The 25,402-nt window shown below is 43.2% G+C and overlaps 4 protein-coding genes across 7 annotated transcripts in view; 2 read left to right on the top strand and 2 right to left on the bottom strand.

Annotated features, from left to right (window-relative positions):
* Window positions 1–25,402, bottom strand: part of sar1ab (secretion associated, Ras related GTPase 1Ab) — a 69,202-nt gene that overhangs the window by 28,243 nt on the left and 15,557 nt on the right. The gene's annotated exons all lie outside the window — the stretch shown is intronic.
* Window positions 277–6,176, top strand: rps24 (ribosomal protein S24; the record flags this gene model as incomplete). 3 transcript variants are annotated; one of them, XM_079513036.1, is made up of 6 exons in its annotated part: window positions 277–368; window positions 1,251–1,316; window positions 1,667–1,876; window positions 2,976–3,089; window positions 5,424–5,443; window positions 6,088–6,176. In XM_079513036.1, exons 1-5 carry the CDS (start codon window positions 366–368, stop codon window positions 5,427–5,429), a joined length of 399 nt encoding a protein of 132 aa, XP_079369162.1. In that variant the 5' UTR covers window positions 277–365. The 3 variants fall into 3 exon arrangements, with proteins under 3 accessions (XP_079369162.1, XP_079369163.1, XP_079369161.1); XM_079513037.1 differs by lacking the exon at window positions 5,424–5,443; XM_079513035.1 differs by lacking the exons at window positions 5,424–5,443; window positions 6,088–6,176 and having other exon boundaries at window positions 2,976–3,098.
* LOC306931434 (eukaryotic translation initiation factor 6-like) lies at window positions 10,185–10,922 on the bottom strand (the record flags this gene model as incomplete). Its single annotated transcript, XM_079512835.1, has 1 exon — window positions 10,185–10,922. The coding sequence occupies one exon, from the start codon at window positions 10,920–10,922 to the stop codon at window positions 10,185–10,187; it is 738 nt and encodes a 245-aa protein (XP_079368961.1).
* On the top strand, window positions 12,417–21,578 carry ppifa (peptidylprolyl isomerase Fa). The gene is made up of 6 exons (XM_079511772.1): window positions 12,417–12,623; window positions 12,850–12,880; window positions 13,359–13,447; window positions 14,119–14,215; window positions 19,890–19,965; window positions 20,897–21,578. Exons 1-6 carry the CDS (start codon window positions 12,480–12,482, stop codon window positions 21,030–21,032), a joined length of 573 nt encoding a protein of 190 aa, XP_079367898.1. The 5' UTR covers window positions 12,417–12,479; the 3' UTR covers window positions 21,033–21,578.

Here is a 25,402-nt window from a genome sequence, read left to right as displayed (position 1 = left end):
AATCATCAAAACATTTAGAGACGTACAAATAGACACTTCTATAGACAGAACAGGAATTCATCATAAAGGAGGTAAAAAGGGAAAAGAAATATATACAGTGAGGGGGAAAAGGGGGGTGAACAGCCATATATTAAGATATTAATAAATTATACGTCCATATGCTTCGTTGTTCTAATGTATGATTATAAAGTATTACATTTGTATGTACTGGATCACGCATAAACAATGTCGAACACATTTATCTGATTGATTAGTAATTTGCGTCAGGCGCGCCGAAGCTACCACTATAATCTGCGCAGGCATTTCACTGGCCACCCAAGGGCCCTTCGTTCTTTTCCTCATCCCTGAGCAAGGCCAACGCCAAGATGGTGAGTTTTGGCGTGAAAAATGTTGACAAAATCCACCGTTTATCAAGATCATCCTTTACCCGAATATCACAATAAACGTCTCAACTTATTCCTCCATATCATCGTTATATATACATGCCAAAATTAATCTGGACACATTTACGATTGGTTACTTTTGGGAGATGACTCTGTTGCTCCTTCGAAACGCTATGTTGACTTCTGTACAGCCAGCTTCTCTCAGCCTTTATCATAAACATTCATGTATGGTGCGACCGAAATGTGCTAAAATTAATGGTAATTTCGTCATGCGAGTTCGGCTTTAAAATATATATAAATATACCGTCCACAAACTTATAGAAAGTGATGTCAATGTACTCGAATTAGCCGCAACGCTTAGCGTTAGCATACATGGCATTAGCCGGCTAGGTGTCTTTATGAGGAAAAAATTAAGCAATTCTGCTCGGTTGAAGACTGATTATTGAATTAATGTGCATAAGTTGAGAGGTTTGAGTTTCAGTGTATGTTGTTAAACTAAGTGCTAGTGCTAGTAAAGACATCTTTGCCAATAAGCAACATGGCTAACTGTTGTCACCTGGTCATATGCAGATGATGGAAGTGATGGATGTTTGTGACATGTTAGAGTGAAGGATGGTTGGAATTAATTAAGTTACTTGAAACAAAGTCAGCACTGATAATTAGCTTTAGCACAGTTTGCGTGAAGAAGCAAAGTAGTGGCGTGAGTTGTATTTTAACCATGCACAAACCTGGCATGTCATTGGTAACATTGTCAGTCAAAATGCTGTAACCATTTTTGGCCATTTGTATACTATAACCCACGTTGTTAGTGCTTGTGTGATGCTGTCAAGTAGTTAGTGATTTTCATTCTTCCACTTGTTTCTACAGAATGACACAGTAACGGTCAGGACCCGAAAGTTCATGACAAACCGGCTGCTTCAGAGGAGGCAAATGGTAAGTTGTTTCATTGTGGAGAACACTAATGATACCATTTGAATGATACTAATAAACTATTTGTGCTATTCATAATACGTGTTGTGTATAGTGTACATGATTATGGTGTGTGTGTGTGGGGTGCGGGCTCTGCTTTGGCAGGAGGGAGATCCAAGTTGCTGTGTCCATCTTATACATCAGATTTGTGCGTCACTGTCTTGCTTGATTGTACACTGATTAGGAGGGATCCACAAGCTATACGGAATGTGACATGCCGTTAGCTTTGAAGATCACTTATTTTCGACAAGTGACAGTTGTTCCACTGTGGCGGGCATACATTTATAAAAATGGGGATTGTCTCTCTCTTGCAGGTTGTCGATGTCCTCCATCCAGGCAAGTCGACAGTCCCCAAGACTGAAATCAGGGAGAAGTTGGCCAAAATCTACAAAACGACACCGGATGTGGTGTTTGTCTTTGGATTCAGGACCCAATTTGGTGGTGGCAAGACAACCGGCTTCGCCATGGTGTACGACTCCCTTGACTACGCCAAGAAAAACGAGCCGAAACACAGACTAGCCAGAGTGAGTGAACAAACGCACTACTTCGAAAATGAATTTGAAAAAAGGCGATGTTGGACAACTTTGAAGGGTTTTGATTTTTTTTTAATGTTTTATACAGTCTAGTTGAAGTGTCTAAAACCTACAAGCATTGTCATTGAACAGGTTTTTTTTCCCTTCCGATTTTGAACCTATATCCCACGGTCGTGATAAATTGTAAGAGCTTCAACATCAGTTGGCACAGACATTTTTCAGCAGGGGAATATGCCACAAACAAGCAGTGTCAACAGACAAACCGGCACCCATATGACTAATTTGTGCATCTAGCATAAATATAATATTAGGAACAATTTATTTCATACATTAATCCTTGTTTGAATCCCATCTTGTCAGAATCCCAGTAATGGAGTGAAATTTAGCTAATGCCCATCCAAATGGGAAATCAATTATTTATTTTAGTGTCATTACTTAATGTCAGATGCTCACCATTTAGCACTATCTTGTTGATCTAAACATTTTATGTCAACATTGTGATAATATTTGACTTGGTTGAGTATATTCTTTGCTTTTGACAGCATTTTCCTTCTCGAAGACTTGGGCAGCAATCTTTTCTGATTTATCGTGTGAACGCATGAACACATGTTCTTTACATAATGCATATTAATCACGTTAATGTACTGTTTGATTCAGAAAACGGCTTAATTTACCAGAGAAATTATCTACAAAAGATGCATACAAAGCCCATATAGTCTCACTTGACTTAATTGTAGGAGACAGATGTTGTAGAATATCATTAGTGTTTGCTGTGGCAACTCGACACCGCACTGCATGTTAAAGTAAATGGATTAACTCGGGCAAATTAACATGCATCATATCTGCTAAGGCATGCATAGAAAAAAAAGGGGCAAGAGTGATTCCATGTTATCCAACTTTGCTAGTGTGGCAGGTGTCAGTCAGAGTCACAGCTGCCCGTATGGGCACTTGCCTTGTCATCCAGAAGTAGGTTCCTGAGAGGTCACAAATTAAGTGTTTGCCTACTTGACATGACTTTTACCCAGAAATAATTTGACGTGAATGGACTAAGTTATCAGGTCGATTGATAAAATCTCCTCTTGACTTTCAGCATGGTCTCTATGAGAAAAAGAAGACCTCCAGAAAACAGCGCAAGGAGCGTAAGAACAGAATGAAAAAGGTCCGAGGCACCAAGAAGGCCTCTGTCGGCGCTGCTGGCAAAAAGGTAACGTGACTTTCCTTATGTCTCCCTCATGGTGAGGGAATCTTTGTCTTCACCTCCGAGGCCATGTTATGTTGAATTTTCATTCACTTGAGTTTGAGCATCAGTACTCATTGCTCAGTTCTTCATTGGCCTGCTAGTTTTGCTTCCGGTGTTTTAATTTCCTTTGTCATCTTTTCCTCTATTCAAATGTTCTTCTGGAACTATAGAAGGTAAATCCTGTTTCATTAGTAGACTAACTGCTGTGTGCAGAATCTGCAGATATAATACAGGATCAGGGCTGAGTTGAATGTAGATTTTTCTCTTCAATGGAAATGTTTCCGAAGCTTTGCGTAATGTTTTTTCACATTAAACAATGTGAGTTAAGGTCTCCACACACCGGGCGCGAATCGGATGCGAATTCGGATTTTTAGCGGCGTTTCTCCATCGGTTTTCCGAAAAACACGGCCGGTGTGCAACCACCTTTATTCTTTGTTTCATTGAAATGACTATTACATTTAACCGCAATCGCATACACTGTTAATAACACACAAAGCGAACAAACATTGCTGTCAGGTGGAAACCTCATATGTTCAATTAAACAATCTAAATTGTGACATCGTGTAAATAGATATGCTACTTTTCGTGTAGAGGGGTCAAATATAAGTGCCTAACTGTGTGATATAACGAATAAATTAATACAATGAAATGCAAATCGAAACAAAAGAAGCGTCGGAGCTCCTAACCAACCAGTGATTCAGCTCAGCCCTAGATAGGAGTGATAGTCCTAGCTAACGTCTAATATCACATCCCCACTTTACCAACCCATTTGACAAGTAAAGGTAGTGGTTTTCCTTAGTGGATGTAGGGTCCAAGGCAAGGGAATTGGTTCATAACACTTTAATTGTGTTTCAGAATGAGCGCTAATGGTGTCCTAACTCCTCCTGGAAACATAATAATTAGAGCTGGGACTCGATTAAAAAAATTAATCTAATTAATCAGAGGCTTTGTAGTTAATTAATCTCGATTAATCGCATTTTAATCGCATATCAATATTCAACCCGAGAACAGTGAGAAACCTTTTTTTTCAAATGTTTTTTGGTATTCCAGTGAATAGTGACTACGGGATTCCACTCATTTTCAACATTTTACTGTCATTAATATACCTTAGAGTTGTTGTGTGGATATAATAAAGTCCCCCCCATTCTGTGTTGCCTAGAACTGGAGGTCTGAAAAAAATCAGTAACATTATGAAGTACATCTCAGTGACATCACAAAAATGTACTTCATAATGTTACTGTTTTTTTCAGACCTCCAGTTCTATAGGCAACACATAATGGGGGGACTTTATTATTTCCAGTGCACACAACTCCATAGAAAAATGTTGAAAATGAGGGGTATTCCCCTTTAAGCAATACAACTTTTTTTATCCCAACAGATAAACAAGAGCAGCAAGTGCCTGCCCTATATAGTGTCTTCAGTGTGTATATGAATACTCAAATGTGCTTTACATGGCGGGGCATGAGAACAACTTTATTATGGGGGTAACATTTCACATGAGGTTGGGGCTGACCCACGCTTGCTACTTCAGTATGTTTCGCATCGAGGACAGCTTGACAGCTTCGTGCTGTGGTGAAATCACCGCGTCTCCGGTGGTCTGTGAGACATGTTAAACTGAAGCAGCTAGCAAGCCTAGCATAGAAGCTAACGTTGGTCATAAATGGATCCTTTCCTTCTGACATTGCACACAGCCATGCCGCTATCCACGCGTCCATCCGATAGCTTTTACATCTAAATGTCCCATCCATGGAGCAAAAGCGATATAAGCGGCTTCTTCATTCGATTCATTTGGGTTTGGGCTTTCTGACGGAGCTGTAGCCTAGTGAACAACTGCTGCTGCTGCTGCTGCTGCTGCTGCTGCTCGCGTGCCGCAGCCTATTCAGTACTACTAGAAACGCACCCAGTGAGAAACGTTCCGCGGTGGGGAAAAAAGGTGCGATTAAATGCGTTAATTTTTTTAACGCGTTAATTTTTCTGTAGTTAATTAATCTCAATTAACGCGTTAAAGTCCCGGCCCTAATAATAATAGTACTTTTAATTGGACTAGAAAGGATCTCTGAAAGACAAACCCCCCCATGCTACTCGGGTACATTTCACCAGGCTCAAATCAATGTTCTGTGGCATTGTTTTTTATTTAATGTGATTGGTTCAAGTCTGCCCATGGGGAGCCAATTCAGAGATCTCTTCTAGTGTGGATATTACATTTCCAAGTACCTAATTTAACATACATTTTCTTCCATCTTTTTTTTATTTTCTTATTTTTGTTTTGCTTTTGCTTTCCATGGATTTCTTTTGCAGAAATGATGTGTCAGTTTCAGGTATAGAATCAGAACAAAGCACGGTGTGCTATTATGTTGCACATCAACTGTTGGACCCACATCTGTGCATGTTTCAGCAGTTTCACCATTTATACCCTAGTTTTCTGTGTCTTATCCCTTTTTTATCTCCACTCCTTTTATATTAACATCACCATGTACCCTAAATCCCTCCCTTTAATGCTTGAGGCCTGTGTTGATACTGAGCCTCCCTCTTTGTCTTATCTTATTGACTACATTTCCTGGATGCAATTAAAACATGGGTGTTAATCTGCCCTTGAATGATTTGATGAACTTAACACTTGATACAAGCAGAACTAAGGTTGCGTTCATTCACTGGTTTTATGTGTTCCATGTGATACAACTGAATGTCTGCTAACAAGTGAATTCTCTCAAAAGTGATTTATACATCCTGTTTGTCACTGAGAATTTTCATTGGACAATCTTGCCCTAGTTAAGTCAAAGATACTAGGGCTACTAAAATGGTGTTAGTTATAGCATATATTATAGTTTCCCCATGTAGTTTGAGTCTTTTCTTACCTTAACCCATTTAGGCCTGAGGCTGACCCCTTTAGTCTGTAGTGTTGAGTTTATAGATCTTATTCTGTTGCTATTGTCCTAACTTTGTTCTTTCTGTCTTCCTACAGTGAGCCTGGATTCAGGGAGGATCTTCATGTTCAAGATGTTGTCTATTGTTATTCAATAAAAAAGTTTGGAAAAAAATTGAAAAATAGAAGTTGGGTCTCTTTATTACATTGAATGTCAAATTTCAATAGTTTCATGCAAACGTGCTATTTCTTTTTAACTATATTCTATATAAAGTGATGGACCACAAGTTGTATGTACAAAAACTAAGTATTTGTTATTTGGAGTAGTTGCACATTTCATTATATTTATCACCAGCCTCCAAATGGCTGGTTTTGATAACCTCAACATGAAAACAAATGTAATTGTGCTTGTGCAGCATCCTGAAGCCTCATTTATACTTGTATTGTGTGCTGAAAATGGCTTATGAGAATATAAAGATCACCCACAGACGCAGTGAAGAATACATTCAGCATAATGGATTGGTCAGTGGCAATCCTTCATTGGTAGTTTGCATGTCTGACTGGTTTATTTATAGTTCTTTAACTATAAAGGGACCGTTTGGTGGAGGAAAGGTGGCTGAAACAATCTGGTATGAGGGGGACAGCATCACCATATTGTAGATTTAAATATTGAATGGTGAACTTTACTGTCTGGGTGAGTATAAAAGGGGTTATATTTGTACAGCCATGTTATTCTACCCTGCCCATTTGAAAAATGGGGATATATATATCCAATGACCTTGTAGTGACGGCACGGAAACGGATTTCATCCTTTAAAATAATTTATGGCCTACAAGAAATATACAAACTAATTTTAAATTACAATCATGGCAGTTAAATCAAGTTTTATACAATCTCAGGTCTGAGGCCCTTGTCCTGAAAAACGTTGAAGACCTGTGCTATAACTAAAAGCGGTCCAGCTCTTTAGTAAACAAAATATATACCAGAATGGAGACCCAATTTATTTAAATCAGGAGATCATTGCTTGTGTTCCCGTTCCAATTCTGTCTCCTCGTTGATTTGTTTAATCACTTCCACATGTTTATCATGTGGGATCCTATTTGACTTCTCTCCTGGTTGGATGGAATTGGTGTCCTGACCTGAAATGTCTGTATTTTCACTGTTATTAATCAAATCAGACTAAATCTATTCAAAACACATTTTAATGAAAACAATAGTGTCCCATAAAAAAGTCACTAAGTTAAATAATGTATCATTGTAATTGATTGTATCATGAATGGATTCAATATATTTTCACTAAATCTTCACTAAACAATACTCTTCTAACCATTATTTAAAGTACAGACGAGTTGCTGAATCTTCCCTCTAGGTGTCAGTGTTGACCTTCAATAAAAGTGGGACTAGTGTACTAACCCTGACCCATATTCAAATAGTTGGTAATCTAGTGTCATGCAATAGTTTATTATTCACAAAAAAAGAGTTCTGTAAAACCTGAAAAGAGCCTAATGTTAATCTTCCTTTATGCTTTCATCATTATGCACAAAACACTAAATGTTGAAAATGATTGTAATTACATTCATTATGTATAACATTATTTCTTCAAATACTAAACAACTTCACACCAGTTTTAGTCACAGATGTCAGTAAGAAGAATCACACCCGTGTGAAGTGAGGGGCGCTCTTATCATGATGTAACATGTCGATTTGCTTAGACACATGACGTAAATTCTCCTAATTTTTCTAAATTTCTAATGCTAGTCCAAATTTTAGGGCAGCACTGACACCTAGACTGGAGGAAATATTCAGCAAGTCGTTGGTAGGAACTAAATAAATGTCATGGTTAGAACAGAATTATTTAGTGAAAATATATTGCATCCATTCATGATACAATATACAATGTCACTTTATGGGATCACTATTGTTTTCATTAAAATTAGTGTTAAATAGATTTATAATCTAATAGCAGGGGTCTTCCATGTTTTTCAAGTCAAGGACCCTAGAGCAGGGCTTAAAGTTCTCAGTCCTGTGGACTGATTTCAGTCCTGAGGATTTCATAGGGGTCATTTAATGAGATCAGTGCAGATTTGCAAAAAAAACATTTTCAGTCTTGGGATTTCTTTTGCTTTAAGCCTGCCCTAGAGCTGGGAGAGATTAAGCACCCCCCCCCCCCACCACTCCAGGGGTCCATATTGTATACAATGTGCCATGATTGTAATTACTTGCGCAAGCAGAGCGCACAAGTACTAGTTTCGCCCACGATGCGTATGCACCGTCCCAGCAAATGACGTAATGACTACTCGTGCCTGATACGGCAGTGGTGCCAGACTACATACATGTATACATACATAGGAGCATTACCTCTAATCCTCCCGACACTAAAACATAGTGTCATCTTTATTACGTCATCATTGAGAGCTAGTCATCATTGAGAGCTAGAATATGACGCCAGTTATACCCTGACGCCATATGCTGGGACGGTGCATACGCATCAATAGTAACCACAGTATAGGCCCTACCACTAATCAACTTACAAATTACATATACATAGAGGCATTTCCTGTAATCCACCCGACATTGATCGAGATATACGTCACCATCGAAGGCATTGGGTCCTTTAATCCACATCTTTATTACATCATCATTGAGAGCTAGTCATCATTGAGAGCTAGCTATACCAGTTATACCCTGACGTCATATGCTGGGACGGTGCATACGCATCAAAAGTAACCACAGTATACCGCTAATCAACTTACAAATTACATATACATATACATAGAGGCATTTCCTTTAATCCACCCGACACTGATCAAGATATACGTCACCATCGAAGGCATGGGTCCTTTAATCCACATCTTTATTACGATATACTTCATAATACTACTTTTTTACGTGCAAAAAGTAGGTACGTAGCAAATAGCTAAACCTAATAATTCAATATTTCAATCGTTCTTTCAAAGAGAAGCTGAGATTTGACAGTTTGTAGCAGTCGACAGTACTTGCGCGCTCTGCTTGCGCACTAGTAGGCTACTTGTGTGCAACAAGCAAGTAGGCACTCAACAGAGTGCAGTTCTAGTTTAAAATTAGTTTGACTGTTTCAATATGTATTTCTTGGACAGGGTTTTTGTTATGTATCTTGAATCTGCTGGAGCTAATAGTGTGGTGTCAGGTTTTTAGGGGGACACTCACACTGTAGCAAGAACAAATAGACTGTTGTACAGACAGTTTTCCCCCCCTTTTTTGCTTTGCATAAAGGATGGCATAATCCACTAGCATTTAACACAAATGTTAATTTATAGAGACACACCCGACCAGTCCTCAAATCTGTTAATACACTATTTATATTTCATCATGTGACCGTATTACTCAACAAAAATAAAGTTCATTTCCTGTCACTCCCACATTCCATCCAGTCGCCTCATTCCCTTCACCTGGTTTCCCCGCCCATTATCCCCACCCATACACCTCAGCTCAGTCAGTCCCGTCATTGTCAATTAAACAATTAAACAATTTCTGCAACAATTCTATAGTCCATTATTTTAGACCAGAGGTTTCGATTCAATTATTTCGCATGACAGTGACATGACATCACTGACGATCGAATACTTGGTATCTTTATTCATGCTCAAGTTCAGTCATACAAGCTGTATTTGTCATGCTATGCTCGCGCTACTTAAACACTAGCACAGCAGGATTAAGGTATAGAATCATGCATCACTCTGCATGTTTAGCTTGCAGACTGACACATTAGCTTGCAGACCACGCCCCCAGGGTAGCCTGGGCAGCATTCCATTTCGTGTTTATGATCCGGTCGGGAGCGGATGGTAATTTTCGTCATGTTCGAATCTGACTACAACATGATGTGAATTACCATCCACTCCAGACCAGTTCACACGGCGATTTTGGAACACAGACCAGGCTTTCCACCTTGTGACACAAGGATACCCCCAGGGGGTCCTTGAAGGGGTTCCAGCTGTGTAGGTGTGAGGCCCACGTAGCTTCCCAAACCTCTAGTATTAACAAAATCAGCGTAACCACTTTAACCCTATACATTTTTGATGCCCAGCTTTGTGTGTTTGTGTGTACCAGGGAATGTGATGTATGTCATGATGATTGATGTATGATGATAAGAGCACCCCTCACACGGTTTTCATTTTAGGGTTCTTCTCAAAGGGTTGAGAAGAACCACTGGCTTTTATTTATGTCAGGCTGTCGATGAGCAAGTCGTCCCTCTTGGCGGTGGCGCTGTCCCAGTCTTCGTCGGCAAGTTTGAAGACGTTCTCGACGACCGACAGCTCCGCGCTGGTGGTGCCCAGGCCGCAGAACGCACACCAGTCGTTCACCACCATGCCCGCCGCGATCACCTCGCTACCTCGGTTAACCGTCCCGGCCACGAGGGGGACCTGGAGCAGCGACGACAGCTCGTCCCGGTCCTCGACGGACGTCTCGGGGTGGACCAGCCCGCCGCGGTTGGACAAGGCGCAGTAGGACCCCACCAGCACCTTGTTGGCCACCGTCTGACGAAACACCTCCACCTTCAGGGCGTCGGCCACAGCCTCCTCCGTCTCCCTGTCCAGGTCGGGGTGGACCAGCGCCACGCGGTCGTTGCAAACCATGACGTTTCCCAAGGCGGAGAGTCTCTCCTCCACTCTCTGGATCCTGACCGTGTCCGGCAGGCACTCCCTCATGTGCTGGAGTTCCAGGTCCGTGGTGCTGCTCGGGACCAGAAGACCGTGGCGGTTTCCGACGCACATCCGCCCAATGATCCGGCAGCCTCCTATGGAGGCGCGTACCACCGGTATGGTTTCCGACAGCTCTCCCTCGAAGACGCTGTAGAAGCTCTCGGAGCCTCCGGCGGCCACCAGGCAGTATGCGTTGGTCAGCTTGGCGAAGCATCCGATCTCGTTGTTGTTCCCAAACGACGCTCTCACAGCCATGATGATTGACAAGTTTGAATGGGCCTCTTCAGCGATTTTACAATCCAATCCAGATTTTATTATGTTGTGTAATAAACATTAGCCTGTGTTTTCCTTTTTCTTTGTCTGTTTTTGAATAAATATGGACTGGGTTATGAGGAATAGTCTTGTGTAATGTTGGATTTGCAGGCTTAGTTTAGGACAGTTTAGGATTGTAGTGGTATTCTATCAAGATCAAGCGATTATAATTCCCTCCGTGATTCTGAGAAATTCAGAACTTTGTAGTTGTTCTATAGTAGAGTAGGGTAAAGGAGGGTCAGTCGCTTTTGTCGGTGTGTCGAAGAAGGTCAAGGTGACTGAATGCCTGGTGCCTGCCTTTATACGGGTTTGCTCGTGTCATCGTACTTCAGGTCATGATAAGTCACCCATAACCAAATATGGAATCCGGGGTTGACCATCCTTGCATATAGAGTCCGTAGGCTTGGACTCACTCTGACCTCTTGAGTACCCACAGTGATCTAATGCTGTGTTTCCCAATCTTGCATAGACCTGTCACCTTGCATAGCTGTTCACCACAGCTATTTGCATATAGCTGTTCACCACAGGGGCGGCAGTGGCTCAGGGGTAGAGTGGCTGGATGGTAACCGCAAGGTTGCCTGTTCGAAGTGTCTTTGAGCAAGACACTGAACCCCTAATTGCTCCCGATGTGTTGGTTGGTGCCTTGCATGGTTTCCTCCACCATCTGTGTGTGAATGTGTGTGTGAATGGGTGAATGTAATGCACAATCTATGTAAAGTGCCTTGGATAAAAGTGCTATATAAATGCACCATTTACCACCACTAAAGAAGGTAAAGGTTCCTCCTGTATTTGGGCTAATTTGAGCCCACATCATTTGATGGAGAACTGGTTCACTTTGAAGATGAGATGTGTCACAGTGTCAGCATTCCAAACGAGTGGTCCACGGGTCCACCAGGGCTGCTAAAAAGGACCCAGAGTAGATAGCCAAAGTGCCAATCAGCATGTGTGGCCACTTTCTTGTTTGTTCCGTGGACCAGCACCGCTACAAGGTTTCTTTGGTGTGAAGCATCCTCGTGCAAGGTGATTCACTTCTACCAGACCAAAATATAACTAGCCTAGTTCAAAATACAAGTGTGCATATTTGAACTCTTTAGCACTAGCATCCACCACCCCTCCTTCCTCTGTGGATCTGTGAGAGGATACCTGTTGTTGCTGTTTTCTACCAATATGTAGGCCTATTGTATTGTATTGTTTGTGAACAACAGTGGAGTAGAAGTATTGGAAATACTCCAGTACAAATACCTCAAAATTGTACTTGACAAGTACAGTACTTAAGTTAATGTAGACAGGTTTCCCCACACTGCGTACCACTGGTTTGAGAATGCCAATAATCAATAAGTAATCAATAATCAATAAAATTACTGCAGTCCTCTGGACTTTTCTGAGTTTTAATTCCACATGGTGTCGCTGTTTGACCACCACACACAGCTCTTTCTGTGTGTCGAATGTAAACACGCCGCCAGTGCGCAGAGCTGACAGAAATAATGCCACCCCACCACCATGTTGCAAATGAAAAATCGTATGAGATACAGCTCACTGGCGATCGCTGCCTCGAGGTTGTTTTCTAGAACCCCTGCCAAGAACCCGGTGGTGTATTTGGACATCGAAGCTGACAACGAACCTCTTGGGAGGATAATCATTGAGGTACCCTCTCACGTTTCGTTGGCTAACATTTAACTATGTTCAGTGGAAGACCTTGGATGTGTCACGTCGAATGTGGTGACCTATCGAATTGTGTGCACGCAAGGGTCGCTGTTGTGCAATTGCGACAGCTTTTACAATCTGTTCCGTGTGCAAACTGTGCATCAGTGGCACAAGTCAAGCCTACATTTTGAACTTTAATAATTTGGTTTACTGTCTTTCATCACAGTTGTATGCAGACGCTGTACCTAAAACTGCAGGTAGGCTATGCTTTACTATTTAGAATTAGAATAGGCCTACATGCTGTTTTAAAAGGATGCAAGAAGTGGCACCAATTAAGGAAGAGTGAGCAGTGAGCACCTCAATGTTAAATTGGCATTTGTTTCCAAAATGTGAAAAAAAGTAAAGTAGGCCTATTATATGATTTGAACATGCACAGTACCTTCAACTTCTTATTGACTGGATCTTGGTCTCGCAGCAATTTGTATTAATGTAATGGGCCTTATCATGATTTTCAAATCTTCGCTCTAATATCATATACGGCATATATATAATGTACAAATATGGAGCTCGCCCCTTATGTTGGATATATGTATATTATTTATATATCTTGGAACGCCAAATTAATATCGGGGTGCCTACTCTTCCAGTTACCCTTTTTATTTCCGTTTAAAACATTCAGTTGTACACATGAGCCGCACTCTTAAACATTCTCATTGGACTGTTTGTTTTGAACAGAGAACTTCCGGGCCCTGTGCACTGGGGAACATGGCTTTGGGTTCAAGAGCTCTGTGTTCCACAGAATTATTCCTGAGTTCATGTGTCAGGTAAGGTGTATATGACTCTGTCCTGTTATACTCTGTATGGGTCACAGCCAGTGGTTCTCAACCTGTGGGGCGTGAAGATATTGCAAGTTGGCCCCCAAATAACTGGCAAAACACTTTGATTGGTAAATGGTGCATTTATATAGTGCTTTTTATACAAGGCGCTTTACATAGATTGTACATCACATTACCCTATCATACACCAATGGCAGAGGAACCATGCAAGGCACAACCTGCTCATCAGGAGTTCACAGTCTATATATTTCACAGACACAGTATATATTTCTATATAGTTCTTTGTGAAATCGATATATAGGAACTTTTTATTTTTGTGTTTTTTTGCGGGTCCACCAGGCTCGGGAATCGAACCGGCGTGGTACACGCCTTGGCTTACAGTAAGAAAGAAATAGCCAGCACTCCGAAGTCCTTCTGGTACTCATTATTCATAGTACAGCATGGACAAACACAGCAAATCAACACGGATGCGTTTCAACGAAAATATAGCCTACTACGTTAGTATTTACGTCATTAAAATCAACATACTATGAAAATGCACGCGGCCCGGCCCCTGATCCAGAAAAGGTTGAGAACCACTGATATACAGTGTGCGACTGTGCGTGCCGTGCGTGTGCGTGGTCATTTCGTCTCTTGATGATGAGATATTTCTTTTGCAGGGAGGGGATTTCACCAATCACAACGGGACGGGAGGAAAATCCATTTATGGAACAACGTTTAAAGATGAGAACTTCAAACTCCAACACACGTGTCCGGGTAAATAATTATGCAGATCGATGGTTGTACCATGTTAAAAAAATCACACTTGTGTGAAGTGAGGGGCGCTCTTATCATCATACATTACATCATCATACATCAGCCAATCAAATCATCACATTCTGTGCTACAAACACGCATGCGAAACCTGTGCATAGGAGGGGCTAGAGCCCCTAAAAAAAAGAAATCACACATGGTGTCTGACCTATCAGGTGTTTCGTGTAGTGAGTGGCCGGGCTTCAAGGACATGAAACTAAACAGTAGTAGTAAAGGGTTTCTTCCACCTCCATTATATCATCTCTATTCTCTGAGCACATCTAAACTCCCACCTGATGTCATGCGGGAGTCCTGAGTGCTCCAGACTGCACTTGATAACCGCCAGTTTGCATAGCATCTTCAGACTAGGACTCAAATCTAAGATGTACAGGTCATTGAACGCCACAGTGTCGGAATCATCTGATTCACCTCCAAAGAGGACGGCGCGATCTCCCACCACGCAACAGCCCATCCCGTATCTCCCAGACGGCTGCCGTTTCCCCTTGGGCTCGACCCTCTTCCAGGAGAAGCTCTCTGGATTGAATTTCCACAGGTCGTTGAAGATCACGTGCTCCCAGGTGCGACCGCCAAATATGTACAGCTCTCCGTTGTAGGCGAAGGCGGAATGGTCGGTGCGTCCTTCCGGATGAGTCTGTGCAGGAGGCGTGGTCAGCCAGCAGTCGGTCTCTGTGTCGAACACTCTGACGTTGCCGTGGCAGCCTTCTTCTTTGCTGTAGTTCTTCTCGTTCCGGCAGCCGCCGAACACAAACATCTTTGTCCCGATGACGGTGGCGGAGTGAAATTCCGTTTCGGGCGGCGCAGTGCCTCCAGCGTTAATCAAAGACCAGACCATTGTGACGGTGTCCAACTTGTATACATCAGTGTACGCAATGAAATCTCCGTATGCCATATTCCACTCGCTCCATCTTCCATAGGTATATATGACGTCCCCCACAGCGCAGGCCGAATGACCCTTCATCGCCCGCGGAACAGCCCCAAACACCGTAGGCTTGCGCCACCTGTGGGTTTCGACGTTAAACGCATAAAGCTCATTGGAGTACCTCCACGTGTTCGTGTACCCGCCCCAGATGTAGACGACATCCCCCACGAGCACGGCCGTGTGGTAGCAGCGCCTGGACGGAACCTCGCCGCCGGGGCACTCTCTTCCCGCGGCCGCCACCGCCTCCGGCGGGAGAAGTTTCCTCCAGCGCAGGGACACCGTGTTGAAGACGTGAACATCCATCTGACCCGGGGTCAGTTCTCCTCCGGAGAGCATCTTCTCTCCGCAGGGGAACTCCCATCCTCCGAAGGAGAACACCCGGTCGGCCGACGCCACGGACGCGTGGAAGGACCTGTGTGGACCTCCCCCCGCCAGACGCTCCGCCCAGTGGGGCATTTCAACGTGCCTCCGGCACCGGTGCGGATCAAAGCGGATTCGTTTGAGTCTTGCTCTGGAGAGCACGATGATGATGATAACGATGTGTGTCTGGATTCTTCCCCGACCATTCAAATCATGCTTTTCTCAAATCAGCGCATGAAGGACATTTTCCCTCCTCTTGTTGACCATGGATTACTTTTAAGAATGGAGTATTATTTGCCACACCTCCCCTTATATCGTATATTGTGATGTCACAATAGCCTATGTTAAAATTGACTTAAGGGATGGAAAATTGCAGGCGGGTGGATCTTTGATGTGACACTCATGTCACCATGACTCAGCCATAACCATATAAGGAGTTACCAGTGCGGCTACGACCAAATATGGAGTGTGTTGGTTGGCAGTGGCACAGTCAAATCGGCCAGCTCCATATATGGGCATAAAAGGGACAAGGACTGACAGATATGGACATATCAGTCGGATTGGCGGCACAACGTAGGTGTGAGGGCCAACAGCTGGACATCGCCCCTCAAAAAGGGCCGCCGGTAGCGGTTTGGGGTGTGCAGTGAGCCACGATGACGTAACTCCAAAGGTGGAGAAAATAAATAAAAAATAGTCGTTCCAGTGATAATTTAAAATTTGCCCTTATTTGAACTACATAAATGGCAACCTCTCGGAGGACCTTCTCACCTTCCAATCTCTCATTTCTACTTTTTCCTCCTCTCTATCAGCTGCTAAAGCTGCTTTTTTCTGCACTAAAATTCAGGCTTCTGCTTCCAACCCTAAAAAACTCTTTGAAACTTTCTCCTCTCTCCTACAACCACCACCCCCTCCTCCCTCCTCGTCCCTCCTCCCTGACGATTTCGCCAACTTCTTTGACAAGAAGGTGAACGATATCCGATCCTCCTTCCCTCCTCCCCCGGCTGGTGCCCTGCGCACTACCCACACCCGTCTGCCTGCCACCCCCCCCTCTCTACCTTCATCTACTCCTCTTCCCCCCCCCATCCCCTCTCTATCCCACTTCTCTCCCCTCTCCCCTAACGAGGTCCTTCTCCTTGTTACCTCTAGTCGCCCCACCTCATGCTCTCTGGACCCGGTCCCATCCACTCTGTTGCAGTCTATTGCACCTGAACTTCTTCCCTTCTTAACCCACCTTATTAACACCTCTCTGACATCTGGCTACTTTCCCTCTACTTTCAAGACTGCCAGAGTCACCCCCCTCCTGAAGAAACCGACACTTGACCCCTCTGAGATCAAGAACTACAGACCGGTTTCCCTTCTATCCTTCCTATCTAAAACTCTCGAACGTGCTGTCTTTAAACAACTGTCCTCCTATCTCCACCAGAACAACCTCCTGGACTCCAACCAGTCTGGGTTCAAAGTGGGTCACTCGACAGAGACTGCCCTGCTGGCAGTGACGGAGTCGCTCCATGCCGCTAGAGCGAACTCTCTCTCCTCCGTCCTGATACTCCTGGACCTGTCTGCAGCGTTCGACACGGTGAACCATCAGATCCTCCTCTCCACCCTCGAGGGGATGGGTGTCTCAGGCTCTGCACTCTCCCTGTTTGCATCCTACCTGACGGGTCGCTCCTACCAGGTGATGCTGAGAGGGTCTGTGTCAGAACCACACAGGCTCACAACTGGGGTTCCCCAAGGCTCGGTTCTGGGTCCTCTTCTTTTCTCTCTCTACACTACATCTCTGGGTGCTGTCATCCACTCCCATGGCTTTTCCTACCACTGCTATGCCGATGACACCCAGCTGATCCTCTCATTCCCCCCCTCTGATACCCAAGTGGAGGCACGCATTGCTGCTTGTCTGGCTGACATCTCGGCGTGGATGTCGACAAACCACCTGAAGCTCAACCTGGACAAGACCGCACCGAGACATGGCCATCACCATTGATAATGCTGTGGTGACCTCAACTCGGACTGCGAAAAATCTGGGTGTGACCCTGGACGATCAACTGACGTTCTCGGCAAACATCGCATCAGTGACAAGGTCCTGCAGATTCCTCCTCTACAACATCAGGAGGATTCGCCCCTTCCTCACGGAGAAGGCAGCCCAGGTGCTCATCCAGGCTCTCGTCATCTCCCGCCTGGACTACTGCAACTCCCTCCTTGCTGGTGCTCCGGCATCTGCCATCAGACCTCTGGAGCTTGTTCAGAAAGCTGCGGCTCGTCTGGTGTTCAACCGCCCCAAGTTCTCCCACACAACCATCCTTCTCCGTTCTCTACACTGGCTCCCCGTAGCGGCCCGCATCCAGTTCAAAACCCTGGTGTTAGCCTATAGGGCAGTGAAAGGAACAGCTCCTTCCTACCTCCGGGCTATGGTCGATGCCTACACCCCTGCCCGACCACTTCGGTCTGCCACCTCGGGGCGACTGATTGCCTCGTCACTCAAGGGTCCTTCTGGCCGATCCACACGGTCACGACTCTTTTCTGTTCTGGCCCCACAGTGGTGGAATGAACTCCCCACTGATGTTAGGACAGCAGAGTCACTGCCCATATTTCGCCGCAGGTTGAAAACCCACCTCTTCAGGAACACTACCCTTCCTCTCTGCCTGACCTACTTGTTGTTAACTAGTTGTACGAACGCTTGTTTTCTATTGTTGTATTGTTTATTGGATCTTGTTTAGTCGATACACTTAATTGTTTTAGCTCATGCTCATTTGATTTAGCTATTTTGTCTCATCTGTTTAAGGAAATAGGTAGCTGATATATTGCACTTTTACCTTAGCGCTAGGTATACTCTTGGTTGCTTGTTTTTGCAGAAAATGCACTAAAGACTTATGGTGATTAGTAGTTTTTGTTCCCTACCTATGTTGAATACACTTATTGTAAGTCGCTTTGGATAAAAGCGTCTGCTAAATGACTGTAATGTAATGTAATGTAATGTACATAATACATTGTACCAAACAGAAACAGCTCTCAGAGTCACTCTTTTAGCCTGTAAAGTCGAACGCTTTAAACGAAGCTGACAGCATAGAACATCACACAACCCTGTACTGTTTCCTTATTACCGGTATATAAAAATGTCAACTTCCTTCCTTGTCAGTTTAGCTTTTTGTATTAGGAAGTACTGTAGTGTAGGCTATGTTTCGCGATATGCGTTGATTTTGAATAATGACCGTGTCCTACTAAATTTACTTTTGCAGAGTCCTAGACCACCTATTGCGGCTGTTTTTGACCAATATATTGTCAACATTTAAACAAAAAGCAAGGAAATAAGTGCAAATGAAAATAAATTATGTGCTTCAAATGAAATATTCTCTTTACATTTATTTACTGCAACTCATGTTGAGTCTCAGACACACACAAACACACCATAGCTCACACACAGCATTTCCTGCCACATCTATATGGTAGCCTCTGCATCCATAAGATCGGCAAGGAATATGATACGATTTGTTCCGTATCAGTTAATTCAGCACAGCCCTCAGCCTTAATTGTTTTAACTTTGATTTGATGTAGACAGCATTGCATGCCATGCTGTCATAGGATGCTTAACCACTAGGTGGCACTACAGGACCTAACCTTACCTCATGCAACACCAGACCCTTTGCTATATCAATGTTGTAATCCTAAAGTGAATGACCTACTTTCCTAGTGAGTCAACAACATCCACTTATCAAAATAACAGTTTTTTTTTAAGTAAAGTTTTTCCGCATGTTGATCTTATATAGACACAAGGTTTAGTGAGTGCTGTCTGTGTTGCATAATCGCAGAATGTGTCAGATTTCAAAAAGGGAAACCAGCCTTACTCAATACAGATGCTGTGTTCGTTGCCCCATGACCATGCCTCTACCTCAGGCCTAAACCTACTGGAGCCAGACAGATAGATTGTTCTGGCCATCGCCCAATTACTTTCACTTTTTACGGATGACATGCAGTAGGTATCGGCAATTATGAGCCAATTCTCTATTTTGGGCATGTGATTACAGATGAAAAAACCAAAAAAGGAAATCAGAGATCTGCAAGCTTGTAGATAGATCGGCTATTTAACGTTTTTTTGCACTTTGTGACAAACATATCATTCAAAACACGGGCTATAGAACTCTCCAGAATCGGGATCAGACACAGCAATCTGGCTCATCGCATATCGGTCAGGCTCTAAATCTTACTTCTCAGTGGTTTGGGTGGCATTTATGGAACCCCAGACGTTCCTGATTGATATAAGGCATATCTCTGTGTCATATTTATATATCGCACCAGATGTACGGTGGTTTTATTTGACTTTTTTTGACGTTCCGCTTCTTTTAGGAATCTTATCAATGGCAAACTCGGGGCCTCACACCAACGGCTCCCAGTTCTTCATTTGCACGACTCAAACTGAATGGTAAGCTGCCCAGATGTAAAGAGTGGTGGAAAGTAACTAAGCACATTTAACTGTTTACTTGTACTGTATACAATTTTGAAGCATTTGTACTTTACTTGAGTATTTCCAATTTCCAATACCTTTACTTCTACTCCACTACATCTTGGATCCAAATATTGTACTTTTACTGCACTACATTTATTTGAACACTTTAGTTACTACTTTAGTTACTTGTACATCTGGTATTTGTGAACACTCTTTAAAGTGTATGTTGAATAATCTTGATTTTGAGGGTCCTTGGCACCGATTTAGAAGGCATTTGTAGAATGGTCTTCACGTCTTAATGGGTTAAGAATGATATAGTAGGTAAGCATATCTTAAAAAAAGGATGGCCAAATCGTTACGTGGTGGATAAAAGCATGACATTTGATACAGATGTCCCTTGGATCATCCTAAAACATCCCAGAAGGGCTTCCAAAAAAGAACATCTTAAACAGGATGTGAGTTTATATGGACAAAATTCTAAATGGCCACCTAAACTGTTGACAGTTGACTCAAAAGACACCAAAACAGACAAATCTCCAAAAGCATAACATTTGGCACACATGTCCCTTGGGTCAACCTAAGACATCCTAGAAGGGGTGCCCAAAAAAATCTGAAACAGGAGGTGACTAAATTGAAAACGGCCGCCTATAGTGTTGACAGACGATGCAAAAGACACCTAAAGAATCTCATAACAGCATGTAATGTGGTACAAATATCCCTTGGGTGATCCTACAAGGGATGTTTTAGGATGACCCAAGGGACATCTGTATACAATTACATGCTTTTATCTACTGCGTAACGATTTCGACGATAATACTCCCTAGCTGTGCACTGATTACCTATCTTCCCCCTCTCTCTGTGTGTGTGTGTGTGTGTGTGTGTGTGTTTGTGTGTGTGTGTCTCTCAGGCTGAATGGTAAGCATGTGGTCTTTGGTCAGGTGAAGGACGGCATGGACGTGGTCTCAAAGATGGAGTCCTTTGGTCTTCACGACGGCGGCGTCCTCAAGAGGATCGTCATAGTGGATTGCGGGCAGATCAAATAGACGTCATCTGTCTGACATACGGCGCGCCGCCGAGTCATCTGTCGCACAACGTCATCGGTCACATTGACTCCTTGTGGGACTTTAAGGGAGGACTTCTCTGATTCTTTGTCCGTCATAGAAACCAGATCCAGGTCGATATCGGGATCTGCAATTATTTAGCCGATGTGTCCCCGATCTTTTTCCAAGACAAATTCCAAGGGTTGTTTCGAAACACATTATACACGTAAAGAAGCAATGGCTGAAAGCAAGTAAAATCTACACTATACAACTATGCAGCCGATATGTCCCGATGTTTAACATTTTAAAGAACCTGTAAAGGAAATTAAAAAAGAAGCGATGGATGCTATTATGAACTACAATCTGACATTTCAGATTGCAGTTGTCACAGTTCTCTAAATAACTTTTAACAGCCCATGTTTTGTGTGCATACAGAATTGCAAATGTAATTGCCAAGACACTCGCTGTATAAAAAGCTGCTTTTAATAATGCAGGCGATGTGGATTTATATTGCTGTTATTGTAATAAATTGATATTTTCAGATGTGAACCAGCCCGCTGCCTGAACAGTATTATACCGTTCCCTTGTGTGTACCAGCAGCATCCCTGCTCCTTTTAAAAGCTTCCTGGGAACAATACAGCTTTTTTTTTTAGAAACCAGACCTCCTGCACCACTTCCTGTCCACCATCAGAACAGGATGTGACATCGTGCCCTGAGCTTCCATTTATAAAAGAACAAGGCCCCAGAGCGGCTTGCCAACGTTGGAGTCGCCAAACTCTACTGGCCAAAGCTGGAACTGTGCAGGCGGGCAGGTTTTTGCCCGTGCATGTGTCACGAGGAAACGCTCGTTAGCACTTTCGCATTTTGACCACCAAATGTTGGTGGTCATTTGGAGTTGGACATTTGGTGCCGATGCACGGTATCAAATGTCTTTACCACAGACAGTGAAGAGTAGAGACACTGAATTTTAGCCTCTTTTTTTTTAAAGTGTTTGTTCATGATCAATGTTTTTGTTTGTTTGTTGGAACGTACAGTGGAGATGAAATGTCGTGGCTGCTGCCTCCTGGAGCATGTGAGTTCGTCAAGCTGTTAAAAGGCCTTCAACTAATCAACTTGTACTTGGTATGTGTCCATTTTCTTACCGTAACCGTACCTCAGTGCCGTTTTCGCCCCGCTTCATCATCATTCGACATAGCAGGAATCATGTTTAAAGGAGCACTTCACTCAATTTCAACCTTATCTTTGTATAATTCACCCTTTGTCAGCTTTCTGATTGGTCCCTGATCCTGACTGACTAACCAGCAGGCTCTTTCTGGCTTGTTTATGTTGAATTTGCTAAAACATCATTTTTGGAAAAAACTAAAAACATGATATGCCCAGTCACCATGCTCCACCTGTGATGTTCTTTTTTACTGACACCAAGTTTAAAATAACAATTGAGTGCACAGAATATCAATATGAAGCAATTGAAAAACATTCAGTTATTTCAATGGTAGTGGATGGAGAAAGGATTTTTGTCCAACCACGAAACCGCAACCAATGGGTGCAAAGAGGGGCACAACCAGGGGCGGGACTTGACAAAGGGTGAATTGGTCATGAGCTCCTGACTAATACTCATTAAGATGTCACCATTTCTGTCTACTCGCTGGCTCATTGGTGGGCTAAAGACAGTTCAGAGACCTGCCTGCAATGACCTCATCGATGGGGATTCCAAGCTAATGTACAATACAGCCTTGACATGCAGAAATAGAAGCCATCCATTGTTCTTGCGTTTATAAAAAAAGATTGAAATCTTGGTTGAAATGACCAAACCTGCCTACCGATGATGTTGCTGGTAGGAAGGTTTTTGAACTGTCCACATGCTCTCCTCTAAAGCCCAAAAACAGTTTTAAGGACTTGTCACGCCAATGCAACTCCTTGCAACTACCATTGGGGATAATGGTTTCATGCAACTACATGCAACTACTCGCAACCGTTTGGTTGCAAGGAGTTGTTTGGGTTTGGAAACCACACCAAAGGGTCTGGTTGGGACAAAACTGTTTTAAGGTCAACCACACCAATGCAACTCATTGCAACTCAATGAGTTGCATTGGTCTACTCTAGCTGACCTTAAAAAACATTTTGTCCTGACCTGACCCTTTGGTGTGGTTTGGGCTTAAGACAGAGTGAGTGCCGTCACAAGTTCACAACACGTCAGTGCGACAGTGAGCTTAAAATAAATAAATAAGAATATTTGAATTTTGTTTTTAAAACAAATCTTGTACGGGTGTCTCCCTGGCACAGAATATTTTGCAGATGGAGTCCCGCAGCTAAATGTATATCAATGTGGGTATCCTTGACATGAAAAAGTCTGAAAACCACTGAGTTCCATGAAGTTGGGTTTAAAAGGGGCGAAGTGGTCCTTTTTTTTAAGGCAGGCAGGCCCCAACCAAGCGTGTCTCGGAGCCAGAGACTGGGTGGTGCCGCTTATCAAGCTAATACTTTATGAAAGTAAATAATGAAGCAATGTGAAAACGCGGCCCTTGCTCCTAAATGGAACCACATGGCCCAGCTGACCTTCCACCGTTTGTTTGAATTCTCCGGTTACACCGTTGCCACGGATACCTCGCCGTTTTCTCACTCTTGTTTGAGTTAGCGAGATGTCGTAACAAACTTGATATAATTCTCTCCCCCCCCCACCCAACCCCCCCCCGCCCGCGGCCCGCCCTCCTCCGGGTGAGCTCTGGCCAGTTGTTTGGAAATGCGTGTGTCCAGTTGTAGTGTGCATGGAAACCTGGCGACACGCAGGCTGGTGTTGTGGCCAACGTTTTAATACACATGCAAAACAATAACATCTGCAATCACTGCAGTCTGCCGCCTCATGCTGAGAGGGAGAGAGAGAGAGAGAGAGAGTGCGTACACAAGTGTTGGGCAACAAGTTACTCTAGACGTGCAATACCTTACTCTTTACAGTGGGGCGGCAGTGGCTCAGGGGTAGAGTGGCCGGCAGAACAGCTGGATGGGAAACCGTGAGGTTCCCAGTTCGAACCCGGGCTCCCCCAGAGTTAGTGTCCTTGAGCAAGACACTGAACCCCTAATTGCTCCCAGTGTGCAGGTTGGTGCCTTGCATGGTTTCCTCTGCCATTGGTGTGTGAATGGGTGAATGTAAGTAATATGCAATTTATGTAAAGTGCTTTGGATAAAAGCGCTATATAAATGCATCATTTACAGTAATTACATTATGCTATACTTGGTATCACAAGTAATCAGTGGTGGAAAAGGTGGAAACTAACTTAACCTAACAAAGTAACATTTTGAGGTATTTTTTTTACTTTACTGGAGTATATCCAATTTTCTGTATTTTTACGTCTACCCCACTACATCTCAGAGACAAATATTGTACTTTTACTCCACTACAATTATTTACTACTAGTTACTTAGATTCTGATCATTTCTACATTGCAGTATTGATGCCTTAAAAAACATTTTTAGTACTTTTCCCACCACTGCAAGTAATTAGATACGTTACTCATTATGCTACTATATTGCTTTCTCTACTTACAGAAGTGATGTACTGTACCTGTCTAGTCTGCTTCATTTAGATCTAAATATATTTTATTGGAATAAAAATAATTAATCTCACAGGGGGAGTCCACAATCAGGCAAACTTCAGACCCGTCTTAAGGCCCGACTCACACCTTTTGTGTTGTATGGCTTTCGGCTGTGTTTCGACTGCCCCCCTCCCCCTCATACAACACAAATGTTGTGTCAAACCCTTGTGACTCCCATTGGAAATGCATTGCGAGCTTGCATCAGCTATACATCTCATACAACAAGCATACATCAGTCTGTTGTAAAGGTGTGAGTCAGGCCTAAGTGTGCGGTGGAACTATACTTTTATTGTTATAATGTGTGTGTGTGTGTGTGTGTGTGTGTGTGTGTGTGTGTGTGTGTGTGTGTGTGTGTGTGTGTGTGTGTGTGTGTGTGTGTGTGTGTGTGTGTGTGTGTGTGTGTGTGTGTGTGTGTGTGTGTGTGTGTGTGTGTGTGTGTGTACAAAACATTGGTGTTACACTAAAAACTTGGCTTCCCATCATGCACCTGTGCACAGTGTGAAGCAGCGCCACTTTGTCACCTGTTAGTACCCAAAACTGACAGACATTACGGACACACAAAGTACATGTTGGAGACGGTGTGCCACCGCTCAAAAAAATCACCAAAATACTACAGTATTTTGTTTTTGTTTCTGTCTATGTTTTCCTTTTTGTCTTTGTTATGTTTGTTATGTTTGTTTTGTTTTGTCTTGTTTTCTTTGTTTTTTTTTGTTTCGTTGCATGTTCATACCAAGGGCTGGCATTATAAGCTGAGGCTTCTGCCAATACTCCCTTTTAGTCAAC

Source organism: Electrona antarctica (assembly GCF_951216825.1).
Source record: "Electrona antarctica genome assembly, chromosome: 10".
NCBI lineage: Eukaryota > Metazoa > Chordata > Actinopteri > Myctophiformes > Myctophidae > Electrona > Electrona antarctica.
The sequence above is the reverse complement of the archived record's forward strand: the minus strand, read 5'-3'. Positions and strand labels throughout refer to the sequence as shown.

Excerpts from the sequence above, each read along its gene's own strand:
- ppifa (XM_079511772.1), top strand. The coding sequence starts at position 12,480 with ATGTTGCAAATGAAAAATCGTATGAGATACAGCTCACTGGCGATCGCT. Across the intron at positions 12,624-12,849 it reads TTGGGAGGATAATCATTGAG|TTGTATGCAGACGCTGTACC; the intron begins GTACCCTCTCAC and ends CTTTCATCACAG. Across the intron at positions 12,881-13,358 it reads CGCTGTACCTAAAACTGCAG|AGAACTTCCGGGCCCTGTGC; the intron begins GTAGGCTATGCT and ends TGTTTTGAACAG.